General features: G+C 50.5%; 1 protein-coding gene across 2 annotated transcripts; it reads right to left on the reverse strand.

Annotated features, from left to right (window-relative positions):
- Positions 1 to 259: 259 nt before the first annotated feature.
- DVL3 (dishevelled segment polarity protein 3) lies at positions 260 to 16,533 on the reverse strand. Of its 2 annotated transcripts, XM_027539618.1 has the most exons (16): positions 16,123 to 16,533; positions 10,407 to 10,476; positions 9,806 to 9,927; positions 9,579 to 9,688; positions 9,248 to 9,383; positions 8,978 to 9,071; positions 8,693 to 8,762; positions 7,939 to 8,078; positions 7,697 to 7,773; positions 7,522 to 7,589; positions 7,216 to 7,365; positions 6,491 to 6,622; positions 6,139 to 6,306; positions 3,320 to 3,535; positions 2,822 to 3,232; positions 260 to 1,994 (listed from the first exon to the last, which is right to left on the reverse strand). In XM_027539618.1, the coding sequence occupies exons 1-16, from the start codon at positions 16,281 to 16,283 to the stop codon at positions 1,963 to 1,965; spliced, it is 2,157 nt and encodes a 718-aa protein (XP_027395419.1). In that variant the 5' UTR covers positions 16,284 to 16,533; the 3' UTR covers positions 260 to 1,962. The 2 variants fall into 2 exon arrangements, with proteins under 2 accessions (XP_027395419.1, XP_027395425.1); XM_027539624.1 differs by having other exon boundaries at positions 263 to 3,232.
- Positions 16,534 to 21,708: the final 5,175 nt, after the last annotated feature.

The following is a 21,708-nucleotide window of genomic DNA, read 5'->3' on the forward strand; positions in this document are numbered from 1 at the left end:
AGTGAAGTCAGTCGTGTCCGACTCTTTGCAACCTCATAGACTATAGCCTAACAGGCTCTTCCGTCCATGGGATTATCCAGGCAAGAATACTGGAGTGGGTTGCCATTTCCTTCTCCAGGAGATCTTCCCAACCCAGGGATTCAACCCGGGTCTCCTGCATTGTAGGCAGACGCTTTACTGTCTGAGACACCAGGGAAGTCTCAGCATATACCCTACCCCTCTACCAATTTAGAGTAAGTAATAATGATAATAATAATAGTAGTAGTAATAATAATAGCTACCATTTATTGAGCACCTATTCTACTGTGTGCCAGGCACTGTGCTAGGCACTTTTCGTACAATATCTAATTTAAATCCTCACAACAACCCTGTGAGGTAGGTATTATTATCATTTTATATATAAGGAAACTGAGGCTCAGAGAGATTAAATAACTCTCTTATCACACAATCAAAAAGTAGTAGAGTTGGGATTCAAACCCAGAATAACCTGACTCCAAATCCCAAGCTCCTGTGAACTAGAGTAGAGGCAGAGGGGAGAAGAAGGGCCAAAAACAAGAAAACTTGGAGTGGAATGGATATGATATACTGACTAGTAAAATATGGGAAGGAATTTAAGCCCATAAAATGTTTCTAGCTGGTGAGCCTATGAAGAGTGATGAATGTAACCAGGATTGGAATTCAGGAGGAACATACTTGGCAGTAGGGACAGAAAGAGTTGAGTCCATCTGGACATGTCCAAGGAGATATCCAGCAGGTGATAAAAATACAGATCTAAAGATAAAGGGCAGTTAGGGCTTGAGATATATATTTGGGAATCACCAGCATATCAATGGCAGTTGACATCAGGATGGATGCTTCTATTTGGGGAGTAAATAGAGAGGAAAGAGAAGTGGACCAATGATGGAATACAGGGACCCTGAAGGCATGAGCAATAGGGGAAGAATCCTCAAGAGAGTCAGAGATGGCAGAACCAGAGGAGGAAGAGAAGTACAGGAGGCAGCCCCATAGTAGTGGCTAGAGGCAACCATGGTCTGAGCTGGGAGCAAACCTAGAGCTCCCAGAAGGAAGACAAGACTGAGTTACACTTCTAACACAGCCCTTATGCACCAATACCCCCCACCACCCCACCCCCCCCACCCCGCCCCGGGAATAGTTGTTAAATGAATGAATGCCAAAATACCCCTACCCTGGTTTACACCAAAACTTGGGAGCTTAGGACTTCATCTTACTCTTGACACCCCAGGTCTAAAAATATGGAAGCCTAGGTGAGCCAGAATTTATAGAAGAGGCTCATAGAGAAAGTTGTGATTTGTTTAAATGGAGAATAAGGTTAAGAAAAAAATAAATAAATAAAAAACCACCCCACAAAACTTGGCACTCTATCTTAAGTCCCAGAAGTCCTCCTGCCCAACCTTGCTCTGAGTTATCATGGTGACTGTGAAAACACAGAAGGGTGTGGGGGGCAGAATGAGAACAATCTGTTAGTTGCCTGGGGTATCTTGTGCTGAGTTCAGCTTATGGGCTTTATTCAGATAGGAAGATGATGGGGACATATGCGGGAGGTGTGAGGGCTATGAAGAGAAAAAAGTCAGGGGACCAGCCCCACAACTTGGGAGAGGACTGGGAGAGAGGGTCCAGCCCTCTGGTCAGGGACCAGCCCTGAGGCTTAAGTGAACTTGCATAGGCACGTGTGTGTGTGTGAGAGAGAGACAGACAGACACAGGCAGACACAGAGGGAGAAAAAGGGAGAGAGGGAATGAGAGAGCAGAGAACTCTCTGGGGAAAGGGGAACAGAGGCTCTCGTAGGTGGGTGAGAGGCTGGGGTGATTCTCAGAAGTCTAGTGACTTGACGTGTTTGTTGAAGTGTGGGTATGGGGGCTGAATATCCTTGGGAAGCCCTGAGGGGCTGCTGAAGCAAGGTTCCTGGTCTCCTCAGAGGCTGGGCCTCCTCTCGCTGGGGACTCACAGAAAGTCAAACAGCCCGAAATTCTTGGCTGCTCCAGGCCCAGGAAAAATTGGGAGAGGAAAAAAGAAAAGAAAAGAAATGTTTCAGCCCAGAGGTGAGATGAGCCTGCTGATTAGTAGGGTTAGGGGTCTGAAGGAACCAGCACACGGAGCAGGCATGGGGTGGGTGTAGGTTTGGGTGCAGAGCAGAGACGCTCCCTGGGATCTGCTAGCAGCTCAAGCAACTGAGGGGGCCCTCTGGGCTTCTGCTAAGGTTAAGCACAGGTAGGGTTAGTATGGATGGTTACTGGAGGGAACTGCAGCTCTGGGGTGCAGGGCTGAGGCAGTACGTGGGGACAGTTAGGAGGAGAGGCAGATGAAGCAAGTCTTTTTTGGTGTTAGTATTAAGGGAAAAAATCAAGAAACTGGCATGCATGCAAGATTAATAGAGGGATGATGCTGCTAAATGGTGAAAAGGAACTGGGAAGAGGGGTGTGCAGGTCTTCAAGGGCACCTCTGGGGTCAATTCTTGAAATATGTGTGTGGGGGGTTGGGGGAGGGTAAGGAGCAGCACTAGCCATTTGGGTCCCAGGGGACATGAAAGATCCTGGGAAGTCCTGCGCAGCAGTTAGCGGGCAGAGGGACAAGCTGGGGCCGGTGGCAGGTTAAGGGCTGCATTGCTGATCAGTGGGTGCACCCCACCCTCGCTGCACCCAGCGAGCAGTTAGCGCGCCTGGATTTAGTTCCATTTATTTCCCTTTCAGGTACCAGACAAAATAAAAAAGACGGACGGAGAGAGGAACGCAGCCAGCCTGGGGCGGGGTAGGATGGTAGTGGGGGAGGGGCCCTGCTCACATCACATCCACGAAGAACTCACTGGGGTTTCCCATGGCCATGCGGAAGGACTGTCTGCTGGCGGTCAGTTCGGGGGGCACAGAGGCCAGGTCGCGGCCCGGAGGGGCTCCCGGGGGCCCCATGGCCGCGGGCGGTGGGGGCATCATCAACATGGGGGGCCCGTAGAGAGGGGGCACCCCAGGGGGGCCGTAGCTTGGGTGCGTGTGATGGCTGCGCAGGCTGCTGGCCAGCGAGTGGTGGCTGCGGTGGCTATGCTCGCTGGCGGCAGGACCCGAGCGCTCGCTGGGCGCCCGCTCCCGCGGCCCCCGCAGACTGCTGCGGGTCGTGTGGTCCGATTCGCTGCCACTGCCGCCCGACTTCGAGTCCCCGGCCTTAGGGTCCTTCTCCTTCCGCCGGTCGCTGCCGCTACGATTGGACCCACTGCTCCGGCTGCCTGCAGGGGACAGGCAGGGACGGGGTGGGAGACACTCAGAGCTTGCGGAGGAAGCCTGGGGCTCGCCCGTGGCCCTCTCCTCATTACCTTCACTGTGCTGACTACTGGCGCTGCCCCCGCCATAGCTGTACCCCAGCTCTGGGAAGCCTGGGTGCGGATTGTAGGGGTGTGGGGGCGGCGGGTACTGGTAAGGGAAAGCCATGGGCCAAGGAGCGGCCCCTGGGTGCGGCAGAGGGGCCAGCGTGTCCTGGTCGGAGGCGCCGCTGGAGCCGTCGTGATCGTGGAGGGAGAGGTTGGCCATGTCTGTGGAGGGAAGCCAAGGACACATGAGCCGGTTCTGTCCCATGCCTCCGCACCCTTAGTCAGCAGAGAGATCCCCAGCCTAGGTTGGGTGGATGTGCTTGGGAAGACAGCGACAGCAGTGGCTGCCAGAATGGGAGGAGGGATAGGCCAGAGATCGCTCACTCCTTCAGACCCCCTCTGCCACCCTCCAAAGGTGGTAGGAAGGGAGACCCTGCAGAGACAGGCCCAGAGAAAACCATCCCTTGGAAGGTCCCGAGTCACCACTTCAGATGGTCAGGTGCCCAGTTTCTCCTGCTTCCTCAGTGGGCTGGAAGAAGGGGCAAAATTCTTATTTGGCAATTTTCTCCTCAGTTCGCTTAGAGGGTAAAAGGTAGGGAGGGGAATATGGGAGCTGAAATACCAGATAGCCACCAGGTGTTGCACACCTGCCTTTTATCAGGCACAATACGAAGCACTCTATATCATGCAAATGTTACCACAACCCTATGAGGAAGGTATGTTTAGTCACATTTCTTTTTTTTCCAGATGAGTACAGTGAAGTCCAGAGAGGTTAAATGACCAGCCAGAAGAGGTCAACCTGAATTGTAGAAGCTCAGAGTTGCTAACTTTACCTTTCCAGATGAGGGCATTAGTAAGAAAGGAGTAGTTTCGGGAAATTTAGGTGAAATTTTGCCCTCCTCTTTCACTTAGGACTAAGATCACACCCCATCTGTACCAGGTTCCAGAGCTGTGAGAGAGCTGCAGTTGCCCTAGGGGCCAGTTGGATCCAGACTGAGCCCTTTGATCCCAGCCCTTAAGGGACCTGACCCAAACTTATATGGGAGGAGGAATCAGGAGAGGGAGCTGAGGCAGCTGATGAAGTCTACCAGCCAAACCATCCACCGGTCAAGGCCAGTAGCTAGCATGAGTGGTGGTGGTGGGAGGAAGCAGGCAGCTGACTTGGTGACTACTTCAGCCACGAGGCTGTCGTCCCATGGGCAGTGACCGTGTGCTCCTGGGCTACCCAAGTCCCCAGCTCTTCCCTTTGAGCTTGCCATATTCCCAGCTGAGGAGACCTCAGCCAGTACAAAGGAAAAGGCCTGTTCTGCCAGCATCTCCCTGAGCTCAGCTTCTGGTGACTTGGTCCATGGGTAGAAGACCAGAATGCCCCTGGGATGACAGTATCTCACAGTATCTCTAAGCAAAAGCCACAGCTATCCTGAGAAGCTTTATGTACCTCTGAAGGTTTGGGACCAGGGCTGCCTTCTCCTAAATGATGATAATAATATTTGATTGAGTCTAAGGAGTCACTGATTATAAGATGCACTCCAATTTCAGATATTGACATGTGAAAAAATGTTCTTCAGTGAATCAATTAAATATATGATAAATGGGTAAGCTATTTTTTTTTTTAGAGCAATTACTGTGGGCCAAACATGGCACTAAAAACATTATATACATTAAGCTTATATCATTCTCAAAACAAAGCTGAGATATGTTTTACTATTAACTCCATCTTACAGATCAAGAAATTGAGGCACTGAGAGGCTGTGTCACTTACTCATGTTCACATAGTAAGGGTGGAACTAAAATTTGAACTCAGAACTGTCTAATTCCAAAGCCTTATGCATCTATTACTCCTCTTCCATGGGGCCATGCTGGAGCTGCTGAGGGCCAGGGACACTCCCCCCCATGCAGGGACCTGTACTCCACAAGAACAGACTTTCTAGTCCCTTGAACCTAAGCTGAAGCAGAGGCAGAACTGGCTTCTGAGGCTGGGCTTCAGCTCCCAATTCTGAGCCTTGCTGTCCTGTTTTGAGGACTCCCTTCTCCAAAGGCTGTCCACTGGCTCTGGAGAATGGGGCTTCCTGCAGACTTCTCCTGCTTAAGAACCCTCACTGGCTTTGTACTGTCTCACGATCAAGTCCAGATCCCTTGATACAGCTTGCAGAGTCCTCTACAGGCTGGCCCTGTCAGATTTTCCAGCTTCAGTGTGAGGCATAGCTTCAGGGGTCTGAGGAAGCTGGGGACTTGAGGCCTCAGGCCAGCTCCAGTTTCTGTCTTAGTGGAATCTGCTGTGAGCGTGAGCAGGAACCAAGGCTAGGAACTCTGACTGGCCTTGTTGCGGCAATGTTTCTGCAGCACTGTACACCTAGGACAGCCTTGATGTGGGAAGAACGAAGGCTCTGGAGCCAGAAAGACCTAGACTCAAGGTCTCGCTTCTCTGCTTCCAGCTGTGAAACCTGGAGTGGACTACTTAACTTATATAAGTCTCAGTTTCCTCATCTGAAAACAGAATCATCTCCCCAAGGGCTTTAGGGAGGTTGTGAGGATTGAGTGAGAGTGAGATGATGCTTTAGAAACAACCAGCATGGTGCCAGGCACAGAGCAGGCACTCAGAAAATGCCAGCCCCAAGGGGGCTGGGCAGGGCAGTGAAGAAGAACTGGTTCTGCCTAAGAACTGGTCTGGGCTCTGCCTCTACTGCACAGAACTGTCAGGTCTTGAGGCTCCCCCAGCTCTGCTGCCCCCTAATCTGGGTTCCCTAGAGTCTGCTGCCACATCCAACCAGGCAACTCCCACTTTCAACCAGGAGACAGGGCAAGGAGGTTGGGGAGGCACGTACTGCCACAGAGGTCGCCGAAGATGTAGTAGCACTGCTCGGAGAAGGTGATCTTGTTGACAGTGTGGCGGATGAAGCCAGCTTTCAGCAGGTTGCTGGCATACTTGCGGGCCTCTCGCCGGTCAGTGAAGCCTTCCACGTTGTGGTACAGCCAGTCCACCACATCCGAGCCTGAGGGCAAGGCTGCCACTTGATTGGAGGCCCACCAGACCTGGGCTCTTCTGACCTCACAGGAGCCATGAGGCTGGTGCTGATTCCAACTCCAAGGGGTAGCCCAAGGGAGTTCTTGGGTCCTGGCCTGCCCCGCCCCACCACTTTCCACCCCATCCTTCATCCCACCATGGGGCCCTCTCACCGATGAAAGCGTTGGGAATGGTAATCTTGAGCCACATTCGGTCACGGACCTCTAGCCCGGATTCAGGGGAGGCCATGGCTTTTACTATGGCAGCCATGTCACTGTGGATGGACAGGTGGAAGTCGTCTAGGCCTGGGGGTGGGAGGTAGAATGGTGAGGCAGAAAGGGGCTATGGAGTCAAGTACACAGGAGTTTGCATTCCAGCACTACTGCCTAATAACATGGACCAATGTCAGGCAAACTACCAACATTTTGGACGCTCAGTTTCCGCTTCTGTAAAAATAGGGACTTTAATATCTATTTTACAGGGATATTTGAAGACAGAATTAAATAATGTAAATGAAGGTGCTTAGCCCAGTGTATAATGTATGCTGTGATAATAGAAAGGCAGTCATTTACTGAGTGATTACTTTATGCCACACACTGTGCTTGATGTTTTACTTGTATCCTCTTATTAAACCCCAGAAGCCTGGTAAAGTGCATATCATCAGTCCCATTTTACAAGAGGAAACTGAGGCTTATGGGTGCTCAGTACAGGTTCAGAAACAAACTGTTTGGTGAGGGTCAGTGTCCACTGAGGGAAACTGGAGAGTGAGGTGGCTGGAACAGACCGACTCTCCTCTCCAGCTCCCTGGGATGCTCAAGCAAGAGTCTCCAGGTGGGCCTTCGGCAGTCCCTTCCAGCTGGTCCTGTGCTGGGCCCAGGGGTCAGGGTTGGACACTCACGCTCTGTGTCAGGGATGGAGCTGGTGATGGAGGAGCTGGTGGAGGTGATGGTGCTCAGGGAAGGGCTCATGCCGTAGGCAGGGAAGGTGCCGGTCATGGCTGCAGTGTGGGAGACCCAGGCCGCGGGGTCAATGGGCCGGATGGGCTCACCTGCGGGGAGGATGAGGAGTCAGGGACTACCCACCCTGCCCACTGCCTGGCCCTATAGGGGTCAGGGGTGAGGTTCAGGGTAACACAGAAGGAAGGAGAGACAGGGTTCACATATGCTAGGCACCAGCTTTAGGGCCCAGTCTCCCATCCACTTACTCCTGGGCAGTGTGAAGCACCCACGTGGACTTGGGTCCCAGCACTTGGCTACAGTCAAGGTGATGGGCCTGAAAGCAAAGGTGTCCCTAGTGAGGGCAGGATGTGTGGAGGCCAAACAAGCCCCTTCCCTGTTAGCCAGAAATATATTTCTTCTCCTCCCCAATGCCATCCATACCCTGGTTTGTGCACAATTTCCCGAAGTACTCGGACTGCGTCATCGTTACTCATGTTCTCAAAGTTGATCTCGTTTACCTGGGAAAAAGGACCAGGAGTGGAATATGCAGCTGTGTTGGGGAGATGGTAGGGAAGCTAAACTTGGAGGGCTGGGGGTCTTCCCCATACCAAGAATCAGGATACAGAGGGTGCGGACATTTCCCCGTCTCCATCCATATCACCACCCAGGGTGGGCAATGGTACCTGTAACAGCATGTCTCCTGGCTCAATGCGTCCATCAGCAGCCACGGCCCCACCCTTCATGATGGAGCCGATGTAGATGCCTCCATCACCACGCTCGTTGCTTTGGCCCACGATGGAGATGCCCAAGAAGTTATACTTTTCTATAGGGAGTAATAAAAACTTGAGACAGGAACAACGTTCCTACCCAAATTCTAAGCCCTTCATTAGAAAAGGGTAGAAAAGGACAAGAACTAACATTTATTGAACTTGAATCAGGCACTGTATTCTGCATACTCAAACATACTTTTACTTAATCCTTGCTGGCTATGAGGTAGGGACTCAATCCTGTTTTACAGAGCAGACAACTGAGGTGCAGAGAATTTGAGCAACTTTTCTAAGCCATGAAGTGGCAGAGTTAGGATTCAAACTCAGATTTAAATTCCAAAGTTGGGGCTCTTTTCACTACATCCTGCTACCTCCTAAAGAAGAACACCTAGGGCAGAAATCAGAGACCAAGAATGCAAGGGATGGACAGCGGGAAGCGGGGAAGCATCAGAATCACTTTAGGAAGCCTTCCTGGATGCCATTCTCTGCTTCCATAGTGCTTATCTCTGTCATAGCTCTGATCGTGAGATACTGAACGGATCAGTGTATGTAGCAGTTTATGCTTATGAAAGAGAGCTCCTTGAGGGAAGGGAACATATCATGTGTCTCTCTGCACTCCCAGTGTCTGGCACGTAGCAGGTGCTGGAAAGTGTCATTTCACGAGACTCACCCATGTTGAGAGTGACGGTGATGATGTTGAGTGACATGGTGGAGTCCGTGATGCTGCTGAAGGACGAAGACTGGAATAGACAGAGGCCCTGAGCAGCAGGCAGGGGTGGCAGGAACTCACTGCTCCCACCGAGCTCTTCCTCAAGGCTAGCCCTCAGCACCACCTCCCCTCTAGGATGCTATACCCTGACCCAAGGGGAGGGGTCGAAGGAAGCACAAACTCTCGTCTTGCTGTGGGCAGGGGGGCTCAGTCTGCTCCACCCACCCCAGCATATTGGCCCCATACCCGCTCAATCCGGGAAACCTTCTGCTTCCGCCGCCGCCGCTTGTGTCTTCTCATCAGGCGTGAGGCGCTGCTCTGCTCTGTGGAGCTGCTGAACCTGTGGGGCCCACAGTCGTTCCCCACCAGGCTGGCCCAGCCCTATCCCATAAGAGGCATCGCAGGGCCCGGGTCCCCACCACAAAGCCCACATTCCCCACAGGGGCCCAGCATCCTCAGGGTTCAGGGCTCCTACGGGTCACCTATCCCACAGTACCCAGAATACCAAAGCCCCACCTGCTGGTGGAATCATCCTCATCTGAATCAAAGAAGCTGGTGGTCTCCAACTCGCTGCTCATCAGGGTGGAGGAGCTGTCATAACCCCCTGGCTCTCGTCGCCGCTCCCCCTTGGCAGTTCCATTCAGCCGGGTTGCTGCAGGGGATGGAGGCAGCTGGGCTCACAGTGCTTGATGAAGGAGAGAAGGAGGGGAGAGGGACGAGCCAGGGGCTGTACGGGGGCCAGGCCTATCCAGAGCTCAGGAAGGAAGGCAGAGAGTTGGGTAGCTGGGTGGAAGGGGCAGGGAGAGATGTTGGGGGTGGGGAAGGTGTGGGTTCAGGGAGGACGCACTGTGCTCTGGGCCATCCCTCCGGCGTGGCCGCTCTCGCTGGGCAGACACCAAGGAGTCAGTCTCTGTGTCATTGTCCAGGTTCTCCTGGCTGCCCCCACCAGCGTGAGGGCTGTAGGGAAGAGAGGACTCGGTGGGGGAGGGTGCAGGCTGGGGGCCCCCTCCTCCAGCCGAGCTGAGCTGAGGCAGCCCTCCCCCAGGGCTCTCCCCACCCTCTGGTCACACTCACTGGAAGGATGGGGGCCGGGAGTCGCCAATGCCTCCTGTGCGCTCCATGGGCGGTGGCAGTTCTGCCGGGCTGTCAGCACAGAAGGCTGCTGGTTCTGGGTGTGAGCCTTCAGCCGACACCAGCTGATGGGGAGAAGATGCTTGGGTACTGGGGCACAGAGACCCCAGGAAAAAGGGGCTAGCTGGCTTCTGGCAGGGCATGAAGACTTGGGAAGAATGAAGCGGGGACATGGGGGGAGAAGAGACGGGACTGTGCAAGGTCAGCTGAGACGACGAGGAGGCTGAAACGCATGGGCTAGCAAAATGGGATGGGGGCAGAGAACAAGGGTCAGAGGTCCAAGATAGAGGTTGGCACGTGACAAGTGCCACAAAGGACATAGGAGACGCTTTTTGTCTCCAGTGTGTACTTCTGTCTCTTTCCCCCCTTCCCACCACTCTCACTTTTCACCAAGGCTATAGAATCTGCAGTGAGAGAGTTCAGTTAGAAAACTCAAGGAATATTCAGATACTGAAGCATCAAACCACGGTCTCAGCAATGCCTTTCCTCCATCCAGCTCACTGCAGGAATGCAGGTGGACAGAGGGTTGAGGCGAGCTCCTTACCCAGGACACCACCCGGCCATTGAAGCAGGGCAGCTTGGCATTGTCGTCCGAGATCTCCTCCTTCACCACTCTGCAGGGAAAGAAGGGTGTCAGAGTGAGCTTTCTGGGGTGGGAAATACAACCCCAGTTCTCAGGGGCTCCTCTACCCTGAACTGGGAATCAAACCACCAGCATAAGCCTGTTCAAATGGGAGCAGGGGGGTGACCCAGGAACAGATCTCTATCACCACCAGAAGGACACCAGCCATGCCCAGGCCAGCTGCCTTCCTGGGGCATTCTCCTGGCCCTTGAGTGACTGCAAATTACACCTGACAAATCTCTGTCCCCATTGAGCGCAATCACCCCTATAATCTCAAGAGCGGTACTCATCCCCCAACATGGCTCTCCTGTGCTAGATATTATCTTTCCCTCTGAACCGAAATTAGGAAAAAACACACGCTTATCACTGTCCTCTTCTCATTTGGGAATCCTGACATTCTTCTGGGAGGTGTGGATGAGGAATTGAAGGAAATTAGAAAAGAGAAGGGGAGAAGGCATTTACCAAACATCACCCACTGCCACTATGACACTGGTAACAACTGCTTTCATTTACTGAGCATGTACTATGGGTCAAGCACTAAGCTAAGCAGTTTACTAGTATCACTTCATTTAATATTCTCAGCAATGCTGTAAAATAGATACAGATGGGGAAACCAAGGCTTGGCAGGTTCAGAAATTCACCTACAGTCACATAATTAATGAAGAGCTGGAATTTGAATCCTGGTCAGCCTGATTCCAAAGCCTTTATTCTTATCTATTATACCATCTTATCCCCCTACAGTTAGAATGTATAATCTTCACATCAGCCTCACTGTATAGACAATATGATCTTGATTTTATGAATAAGGAAATAGAATTAGAAACTTGTTCAAGGTTACAGAGCTAGATGTCAGGGCTGGAATTCCACTCTAAGCTTGTCTGACTCCAAAGCCTATATTCTTCCCAGGGTATTCCACATTATTTTCCATACAGTGATGGAGGTGATGTGGGTCTGTGTAGAGGGTGGGGGTGTGGGAGACGTGATGCGGGGTATAGGCGAGGCAGGCAGCATATAGTCTCAGGTGTGCAGTTTGGCCTGGTGCATCAGTGAGGCAAGAAGTCAGATTATAACTATAGTTTGGGGCCAGGAAAGGGAACAGAAAAGCTTGACACCTACCTCCCCTCCACCCCCTGCCAGACTGCATCAGACATCTCAGGAGCACAGAACTAGAAAGCTGTGATCCAGGGCAAGAGGAAGACATGTGCCTGGAGCTCCAAGCAGAGAGGGAAGACAGGAAGGAGGCTGGGAAGCCCAGTCCCCCCGTGTTCTTAAAGCAGCTCCTGCCCAGAGCTAGGGACGTGCTTGGCTCCTAGTGATGCTCACATTCCTGGACTCACAGCCAAGTTCAAAGGCTGAGCATGCCCTCCTCCCTCCCATTCAGCTCTGACTCCTCCGACGTTTCCAACCCCACAGCAACCCCAAGAAAGCAGCTCAAATCATCCTGCGTAGGCGCACCACAGAAAGCCTGGAGACAGAACAGACTAGAAAACAGAGACACTGACATAGCTCAGACACACTAGCCAGTCTGATCGCAGGGGACCCCAAGATTGTATCCCCCATGGGAATTGGGGCTCAAATTGAAAGGAGGTATGTGGGCCATGGGGCAAAGACTGCGACTTTCTCTGGAGAGGGTCTCAGCACCCCTGTGGTGGGAAACTGCTGTTGGGTCCCCACCACCCCCTCCCCCTGGAGGCCCCACCACACAGCTCCACACTACAGATGTTTCCTCTCTTTCTGGGGGTCACCGACAGGTCACCAAGGCTCTGCTGACTCACAATGATCAGCTGATCTTCAGCAGCCTTGGGGGACTTCAGACAGGCCTCCCCCTCCCACCACGAAGCTGAATGGCTCAGGGTTCCACAGCACTTATACACTCACACACACACACATACCAAGTGGAATCAGACAAATCTGGGTTCAAATTCCAATTCTGCCACTTATTAGCCCTCCTCTCTTAGAGAATTTTCTTAACTTTTCCAAGCCCTTTCTCATCCTGGTAAGTGAGATTTGTAAATGCCTGACATAGGCCAGACATACACTAAAAACTAGTTATTAACTTTGTCAATTTTTTGCAGGATCCATAATCTCTTTCTAACTAAGTGTAAGTTTCTAAGGGCAGGGACCAAACAAATCTGCTTATCACTCATTGTTCAATGGAGTAAAAAGCCTTTGCCAAGAGCCCAGTGGGCTTTAAGTTTTGTGCTCGCCATTGCATGGTGCTCAAGAAGCATCAGACCTGGAACCTGCCCTGTTCTTGGAGGACCTGACCAATGCACACAGTTCATGTGAGTATACTGCAAGTGGAAGTAATCAGAGCTGTAAAGACAGCAGATGTGTTTACTGGACAGACATCTGCTGAGTATTACTGAGTATAGGGTCCTGGCTACGACCAGGGTAGGTGTAAGGATAAATAGGAATATAACTTTCAAAAGTACAACCCAGAGGAAAGAATTTGGACCTGCAGAAGATCAGGGAAGAGAAGTACCCCAGGTAGAAGGCCCAGAGACGGGCCAGTGTGGGATGTGGAGCCGGGAGCAACATGAGCAACACTGTGGCCCATGCTGTTCCTCCCACGGCTCACAGCTCCTCTAATGGTGGTACCTTGTTCTCCCATCCACCATCTCCTCAGTGCTGAAAATGTTTAATGTTTATTTCTAAGAGGACCGGGCCTACCCTGAGCTTGACAAATATTTCTGAAGACCAGATGGAGGTTGGGAGTCCTCAGACTTTATACACCAGAACCTGGTGAGTGACCCTGGAGAGCTGGAGGAGATAGCAGCCTTCTTTCCCTGACCCACTTCCCCATCTGTCAGCAGGGGTCACAGAGCCCTGCCTGACCCCTTATCATGGGGCTAGGATAAGTGGCAGCCCTGTCATCTCCACAGTTTGCTGAGGCTCAGCGTCTTCCTCAGAGAGGATATATTTGTTAAGTGATGGTGATAATAATACCTACAGTTGTGTGATTAATGCCTTAGACTTTGGAGCCAGGTTCCTAATAAGCTCTGCCACTTATTAGCTGTGTGACCTAGGATAAGGAAGTTACTTAAGTTTTCTGTGCTCTAGTTTCCTCATCTATAAACTGACGATATTACTACCTGTTCCACAGGACTGTTAAGAGGATCTGAATGAGTAAAGATTTGAAAGTCATTTAGATCAGTGTCTGCACACTATAAGCACCATAAAAAGAGTTTAATAAATGAAATATAGATATATACTGCTGCTGCTAAGTCACTTCAGTCATGTCCGACTCTGTGTGACCCCATAGATGGCAGCCACCAGGCTCCCCCATTCCTGGGATTCTCCAGGCAAGAACACTGGAGTGGGTTGCCATTTCCTTCTCCAATGCATGAAAGTGAAAAGTGAAAGTGAAGTCGCTCAGCCATGTCCGACCCTCAGCGACCCCATGGACTGCAGCCTACCAGGCTCCTCCGTCCATGGGATTTTCCAGGCAAGAGTACTGGAGCGGGGTGCCATTGCCTGCTCCAATAGATATACACATTCATCAGCTATTAGTTATCTGTGACAAGATAGCCCTATCAGGTCTCCTCATCATTAATCCTTCTGGGTATAAACATGATCAATCTCCTCTACTTCATTTTTACCATTGTTTTCAACATTGCTAAAATGGCCTTCTCTAATATTTTGCAAAAGATGGTTCAAGCTCAAGTACCACTGATGAATGCAAGATGATTTCAGGAATATCTGAATGAATGTTTAACTCAAGAGTTAAATATTTTTAAACATAGTTTAGAAAGAAATATAAACAGAAAATCAGACCTGTGGTTCCATATTATTGATTGGGTCAAACTAAGAGTGAGTGGACTGACAGTGGACTCAAAGATATTAAGTCAACAATGAGTAGATGTCATGAGGGCACTCTATGACTTCAGTTAGGCCTGGCTTGACAGCAGCCTGAAGACAGTGGGAGGTGGCCCACAGAGGTCTAGGTTTAGGAGGTGGGGGCGCTTGGCCTAGTGTATTCTGGGATGAATAGGGGGGTAGAGACACAGGCCTAACCTAGTCCTTTAAGGCACTTGGCCCCAGGCTGGCCCCACTGGACTCCAGCTGATTTCCCCCTATTCCATACCCTGAGGCAGTATCTTGGTCTCTTCCAACTCCACTCTTCCCTTAACAGACCAAGGCATCTCCCCCAGTCCCCCCACCACTCCCACCCCTTGCAAATGGATCCTTCTTCACCATCTTCCAATCAGGGGTGTCTGTCTCTGGACTGAAGCCAGATAATCATTACTACACCAGGAGTACTCTACCCCAAGGCAGGAATAGCAACAGAATCAAGAACAGTTAGAAGCTGCATAGTACTTCCCACCTTACAAAGCACTTTCACACATATGAGCTCATGGGATCATCAAACCCTGAGTTCCAGGGGGAAAGGTGACACTAAAACATGCCAGGCAGAAGACAGAGAAGGTGCTAGCATCCCAGAGCCAGGAGGGCTAGGGGCCCTGGAGAGAAGCCAGGGTGATGAACACCAGGGAGAAGAATGTCTCCCCTTACTCAGCTCTGGGCCTCGGCTCTAAAGAGCACTGTAGGCCTCAGGCTACGGCTGGAGAGGCGGCCTTTAGGCCTGGAGGGCCCAGGAAGGCCTTCCCCGCAGGCCTTCAGGCCCATTGCCCAGTTACTGCGGGGCAGGCTAGTGTGGGGGCCGCCCCCTCCCCAGTCCCCTGGGAGTTGGGGGGGGGCGGGGCGGGGCGGGGAGTGAGGGGATCCGCCAGGCTCCCTCTCCCAGGCCAGCTGCTACAGAACCATCCGGCTCTAACATTCCATCCCCTCTTAAAGGGGAAGTCACTGCTTCCAAACTCCGCCTGTCCAAAGCCCAGCAGCTGGGGGAAGAAGACTCCGTCAGCGGGGGAGGATGAACACCAAGAGACCCTTCCTGGCCCTCCCGTTCAGGCTCTGAGGCCTTTTCCAAGGTCTCCTCCTTGGCCACCATCTGGAGGAAAGAGGCCCCAGTTCTGCAAGGGAATCTGCACCTGGGCTAGTGGGGACTCCTCCTGGGGGGTGAGGCGCCCTGCTCCCTGACAACATCCCGAATGGCCCACAGGGGACAGGGGAGACAGCTAAGTAAACATCAGAGCTGCAGGCCTTAGTTTACAGCCTGAGCAACCCCCAGCCAATTCAAGGTCCCACAGCATAGCCCTTAGATGCTCCATATTCCAAATATGGCTCGGAGTTGTGAAGCTGAAAAGATGGAGAAGGCAAAGGCCGAGTGCCAAACACCCTGAGTCTCTGCTAGAAAGGTGGCTCAGTTGGCAGGAGGGTTGGGGACTGCGCTCTGGAATGGGTAGGGGGGGTGTGTCTGTCTGTGTGGGCCGCTGGTTTCTGAGGAGGTGAGGGAGCTTGACTGAGCTGGAACTGACTGCTCTTAGGGAGTTGAACGTCCCCTTTAAACTAGGGGGCCAGGGTCCCAAACAAGAGGGGAAAGGGGAGCCCCTAGAGGGGCTGAAAGTCCAGCCTCTGAAAAAGCCAACGGGGGCCGAATGGCCGCGTGGCCCCTAGAATCCAGAGTAGGGCTAGAAGCCAGCGTAGCAAGGGGGAGGGAGGCGTCCAAACTGGTCGAGTGGGGCCCTAGAAGCGGAGTGGCCGGGGTCCCCCGGAGGCGAGGCGGAGCCATCCTCACCCGAAATCGTCGTCCATAGACTTGAAGAAGAACTTATAGCTGGGTCGTTGCAGAACGCCCTTAAAGTCCGCCAAGGTGACGCGCTCGGCGGGCAGGGGCAGCTTCACCAGGTACGGCGTCTCCTGCCCGTCCAGGTGGTAGATGATCTTGGTCTCGCCCATGGCTCCGGCCTCGGGCCCGGAGGCCCGCGCGCTGCCTGCTCGGGAGGCCGGGCCGGGCCTCTCGGGCGGCGGCGGCGGCGCTCGGCGCGGCCCAGCTGCTCAGCCCAGCTCCGCGGCCGGCCGCGGCGCCAGCTCCCTTGTTCTCCGGCCGCTCCCGGGTCCCAGCGCCGCCTGCCGCGGTCGCGGCCGCCGCTTCCGCTCCCCACTCTCCCGGCTCGGCTGGCTACGGCGACTCTTCCGGTGGCCGCGGCCCTCCCGGCTCTGGGCCGCGGCCCGGTCCACTCCCCGCCCCCGACCCCAGCGCGCCCCGCCCCGGCGCGGCCCCGCCCCCGGCTGCCGCCGAGCCGTTCTGGCCTCGCGGCAGATGGCCTGGCTCTCCGCCGGACCCGCGGACAACCCGCCCACCCACCAGGCTCGGCTCCTGCGCTCTGGTCCCAGGCCCGGGGGTAGCGTGGCGGCGGTCGCCTACGCCCCCAGGGGCTGGATGGATAGATCTCTCCAGGATGGCCGGGTTTCCGGACTCTTCAAGGCCCTGGCTCTGGACCCAAGGGGATCGGCTGCTCCTCTGCAGCTAGGGAGGCGTTAATGTAGGGGTTGCTTTGCTTCCCAGAGAAAGGGTTCTGACCAAGTATCTCTGGAGGATAGAGACCTCATCGACCTGGTCTTTTAGGGTCTGCTGAGAAGCATAGCTGCTGTCATTGAGTCTACCCGACAACTGCTTAAGGACAGAACAAGATCGAGTTCTGATTCCTTCTTGTAACCTCAGTACCTAAGTGTGAAGTAGTGATTTAATAAATGGACTGAATGCAGAATGAGCTTAAGTATGAAGATGCCTGCCTGACTGGGACATAAAGTCTCAAGCCAGGGCTAAGTATAATCGTTTCTAACAGATCTCCTCATGCCTAAGCTTTAGGTAACTTGTTTAATAAATACTGAATGCCTACTATGTGCAAGGCATACTGCATGAAAGAGCAAAACAAGGCAGATAAGGCTGTTCTCAGGCTCTTCACTCATTTGGAAGGAGGCAAAGTGTTCAGTCGCTCAGTAGTGTCTAACTTTTTGCAACCCCATGGACTGTAGCAGCATACAGGCTTGTAAATAAATAACTTCAGAGTGACAAATGCTATGAAAAAGAGTAAAACAGAGTGATGTGATAGTAACAGGGGAAACAGTAATATGGGCAGTCAGACAAGGCCTCTTCCATTTGCCTGAAGACGTAGAACTAGTGAGGAAGCAGCTATAAGAAGGTCTGGTCCGGAGGAAGAGCATTCTAGGCAGAGGGACAGACAAGCATAAGGGCTAAGGCAAGAATAAACTTGCCAAATTTGAAGAACAAAAAGAAGGTCATTGTGACTACAATGATGGTGGTAGATGAGTGTCAATTAGGTAGGCTGGGACCAGACCACATAGGTCCTTTTAGGCCGCAGTAACAAGTGTGGGCTCCTCCCACTCCATTTTGTATACTGTTGCCAAATACACATTTCAAGATTAAGGACCTTTCAGATACCTCTTCAGGTTAGAAACCTCTCCACATTTTGCAGTACTTTCCAAATATCCTTAGCTTGCTATTCAAAGCTCTCTATAATCTAACCTCTACAGCCTTTTTTTCATTGTATCCTGTCTAATAAAGTTTTGACTTAAATCTGTTCAACCTACTTGTCAGCCCCTGCTCACACACTGAATATATTTTCATTTCACATCTTCCCTTTAAATTTTTATCAAAGTAATATGCACGCATAGACAAATACTAAGAAAACGTTTAACAGCAGTCCTGTTTCATTTCCCTCCCCACCCTCACCCTAGTGTACATTTTTTAAGCTCGTATTACTTCTTGATTTATACATTCTGTGAGTCTTTCAGAAGTTTTATTTATTTATGGCTGTGCTGCGTCTTCATTGCTGTGCACAGGCTTTCTCTAATTGAGGCACATGGGCTCAGTAGTTGTGACGCATGGGCTTAGTTGCTCCAAGGCATGTGGGATCTTCCTGGGCCAGGGACTGAATCCATGTCCCCTGCATTGACAGGTGGATTCTTAACCCCTGGACCACCAAGGAAGCCCTGATTTATGCATTCTAGACATTGTTTATTGATTTCCAATTTTGATGAATGGATTTACCTTTTCTCCACCTCCCCTAACCTCTTAGGATTTTGGTTAAGAAAATATAGTACTTAGCATTGACATTTTGACTATAAATGTTTCCAACTTTTCTTTCTGGCATTAATCATTGCCTTGCTCTTGCATTTGCTTTTTTATATAGTGTACTTAAGTCTTTCCACATAATCTAATAGCTTCTCAATTTGTATTTTACTAATTCAGTTAACTGTACTAGATAACCCATTGGCTTTCTTTTCTGGACCCTTCCATTCCATTGCTCTGGTCCGCACTGCTGGCTGTCTCAGTCTGTGAACAGCTCTCAGCCTTGGACTTCTTTGCATCATTCTCTGAACCCTCTTTACCTCTCCTCTGTGTTGGATCCGTTTGCTCAATAATTTGCTCCTCAATAGTATTAAAACACATCCTTTGGTAGTTTCCTTTGAAAGCATGAGAAATAAAATTTGGGGTGAACTATTATGGAAAAGAATCTGAAAAAGTATATATATGTATAAAACTGAATGACTTTGCTGTACACCTGAAACTAACACAACATTGTAAACCATCTATATTTCAATAAAAAGTTTTGAAAAAAAGATTTTTAATTGGGGAGAAACTTGAAGAGAGTATGATTCTGCATTTCAAGTATTAATAATTTTCCTTCAGAATTCTGAGTCACTCCATTGTCTTCTAGCTTCCAGTGTTGCTATAAGTGATCACTTTGATCTCTTAATTTTTCTTAAGCATTTGTACAGGACTTGTTTTTAACTCTCTTTGCAAGTCTTTAGGAAGTACTCTTTATCCCTGGGGATTCTCAAATTTCTTGGTGATATGCCTTGGTGCTATTCACTGTGCTAGGCATTGGGTGAGCACTTCCCATCTAGAAGTTCAACAATACTTTCTTGAATTATTTAGTAACATTACTACCATTTTTTTTCCTGTTGTTTCTGCAACTCCTGCTAGATGTTGGACCTTCTGGATTGATCCTTTTTTATCATCCATTTTTAAATGATCTCACCTTTTTGCAAGATTTCTTATTTCTAACCTTTCCCCTATCTAATTGTACAGGTAAAATATTCACAATTAAAAACTCAGTAAGTATATAAGGATGGACGTAGTATAATATCCCTCCTATTTGGTTTTGTACTCCTCCAGTTTTCCAGTAGGAAAAAATTCATTTACCTATTTTTTTAATTTCTAAGAATTCTTTTGTTCTCCAGCTTTTCCTTTTCATAGCATTTATTCAAAGACACAATATCTTCTCTGAGCTTTGAGAATTATAGCATTTTCCTCCCTAAAGTTTTCAGAAAGCTACTTTGTGAATTCCTTGGTTTCAATTTTGTTTTGATCTCTACCTTTCATGTTGCAAGTTTCCTCCAATGTCTGCTGCTGCTGCTGCTGCTAAGTCGCTTCAGTTGTGTCCAGTGGCCCTTAATGGTCTATTCATATTTAAGAGTGAAATACTAAAAGGCTAATTGCCGGGAGCCAGTGAGGCATTCCATAATTGTAAATTCTGTCCATGTATAGGGCTTATTAAATGGAAAGGTGAAAGTTGAGCTAGCAGAGCAGAATGAGATGGGCTCTACCTGCTGAGGTGGTTGTTAACAAGAAGCAAATCAGTGTGCCCTTCTGAACCCAGAAGAGGCTCAGGAGAGGGGGTACAGATTGGGGCTGAGAACTGGGGTTGGGGGAGAAGGGAATCAGAGATGAGTATGAGAAAAAGCCCCCCAGGTCCTTTATCTGATCCAACCAAGTGATCACTGTAGGGTGATGAGTGGGGGAAAGATGGATTTCTCTTTTTTTTTTTGAAACAAAAATGTAAGTATTTGTAGGCCTTTTGTCTGCAATTGTTTTGGCCTAGGGGCTATGTCAGTTGTGCTGACATTCAGAGTCCTGCCACTCATATACTTTCACTTTATTCCTCATTTTCAATCTAGCCCCTCACTCTCATCCCCACCATATGCTGTGCTATGCTAAGTCACTTCAGTCATGTCTGACTCTGTGCGACCCCATAGATGGCAACCCACCAGGCTCCTCTGTCCCTGGGATTCTCCAGGCAAGAATACTGGAGTGGGTTGCCATTTCCTTCTCCAATGCATGAAAGTGAAGTCGCTTAGTCCTGCCTGACTCTTAACGACCCTATGGACTGCAGCCTACCAGGCTCCTCTGTCCATGGGATTCTCCAGGCAAGAGTACTGGAGTGAGATGCCATTGCCCTCTCCTCATCCCCACCATGTCTCCTATTAAATCCAGTGGTTCTAAAGGTTTATACTTTCCCTAAGGTTCTGAGATTTCACAGTGCTATTTTTGTTCATTGTGCTGGGCACTCACTGACTCTTGTCAGTCTAGAAATTCACAACCTTTGGGTTTAGGAAACCTTTATAAGTAGTTCTTTGAAAATTGCCTCCCCACCATTTCTCCAGAGACTAAAGCTCCTATTTCTCGCAGAGAAAATACGAGTAATCACTTGGTTGGATCAGATAAAGGACCTGGGGGGCTTTTTCTCATACACATCTCTGATTCCCTTCTCCCCCAACCCCAGTTCTCAGCCCCAATCCGTACCCCCTCTCCTGAGCCTCTTCGGAGTTCAGAAGGGCACACTGATTTGCTTCTTGTTAACAACCACCTCAGCAGGTAGGGCCCATCTCATTCTGCTCTGCTAGCTCAACTTTCACCTTTCCATTTACTTTTTTTCCAAAATGTTGATGTCTCTCACTCATTGCTGTCACCTTGTTTTCCTTGTCATAGAGTCATGTGCCTTTTTCGAAAAATTCCTCTGTTGACATTTGAAAGGGGTTTTGGAGGGAGTAAAAAGCCCATGTGTTCAATCTGCCATACTCAAGTGGAAACCCTTTGCTTTGCTTATAATGTTCCCTTCTACTTTTTTTTTTAGGGCCACTCAGGTGTCACAATCCTGTAAGCCTTCTCCCTAAGCACCCAAACTAGAAGGAATATCTTCCTTCTAAAAAGTTCTACAGGCCACTTCTGATCTCTGCCACCCACTAGGTATAAATTAGAGGTACTCTACAGTTATTTGTACTTAACTGCCCCTATGAGATCCATCTATAACCTTCACATGCTTTCTATTCACTAGGTCCTATATCTGACAAAGAACTGAAGTTGCTCAGTCATGTCCGACTGTTTGAGACCCCGTGGACTGTAGCCCACCAGGCTCCTCTGTCCATGGGATTCTCCAGGCAAGAACACTGGAGTGGGTTGACATTTCCTTCTCCAGAGGATCTTCCCAACCCAGGGATCGAACCCAGAAACTGAGATTTACTGAATAAGAAAAGTAAATTAAGCCAAATCTCAGCCACCCTGTTTCTCCCTCTT

Source organism: Bos indicus x Bos taurus, chromosome 1, assembly GCF_003369695.1.
Source record: "Bos indicus x Bos taurus breed Angus x Brahman F1 hybrid chromosome 1, Bos_hybrid_MaternalHap_v2.0, whole genome shotgun sequence".
NCBI lineage: Eukaryota > Metazoa > Chordata > Mammalia > Artiodactyla > Bovidae > Bos > Bos indicus x Bos taurus.

Coding starts and splice junctions, on each gene's coding strand:
- DVL3 (XM_027539618.1), bottom strand. CDS start 16,283: ATGGGCGAGACCAAGATCATCTACCACCTGGACGGGCAGGAGACGCCG. Junction 8,763..8,977: donor AGGTTTCCCGGATTGAGCGG/GTATGGGGCCAA, acceptor TGTCTATTCCAG/TCTTCGTCCTTCAGCAGCAT. Junction 6,623..7,215: donor CTCCATCCCTGACACAGAGC/GTGAGTGTCCAA, acceptor TCCCACCCCCAG/GCCTAGACGACTTCCACCTG.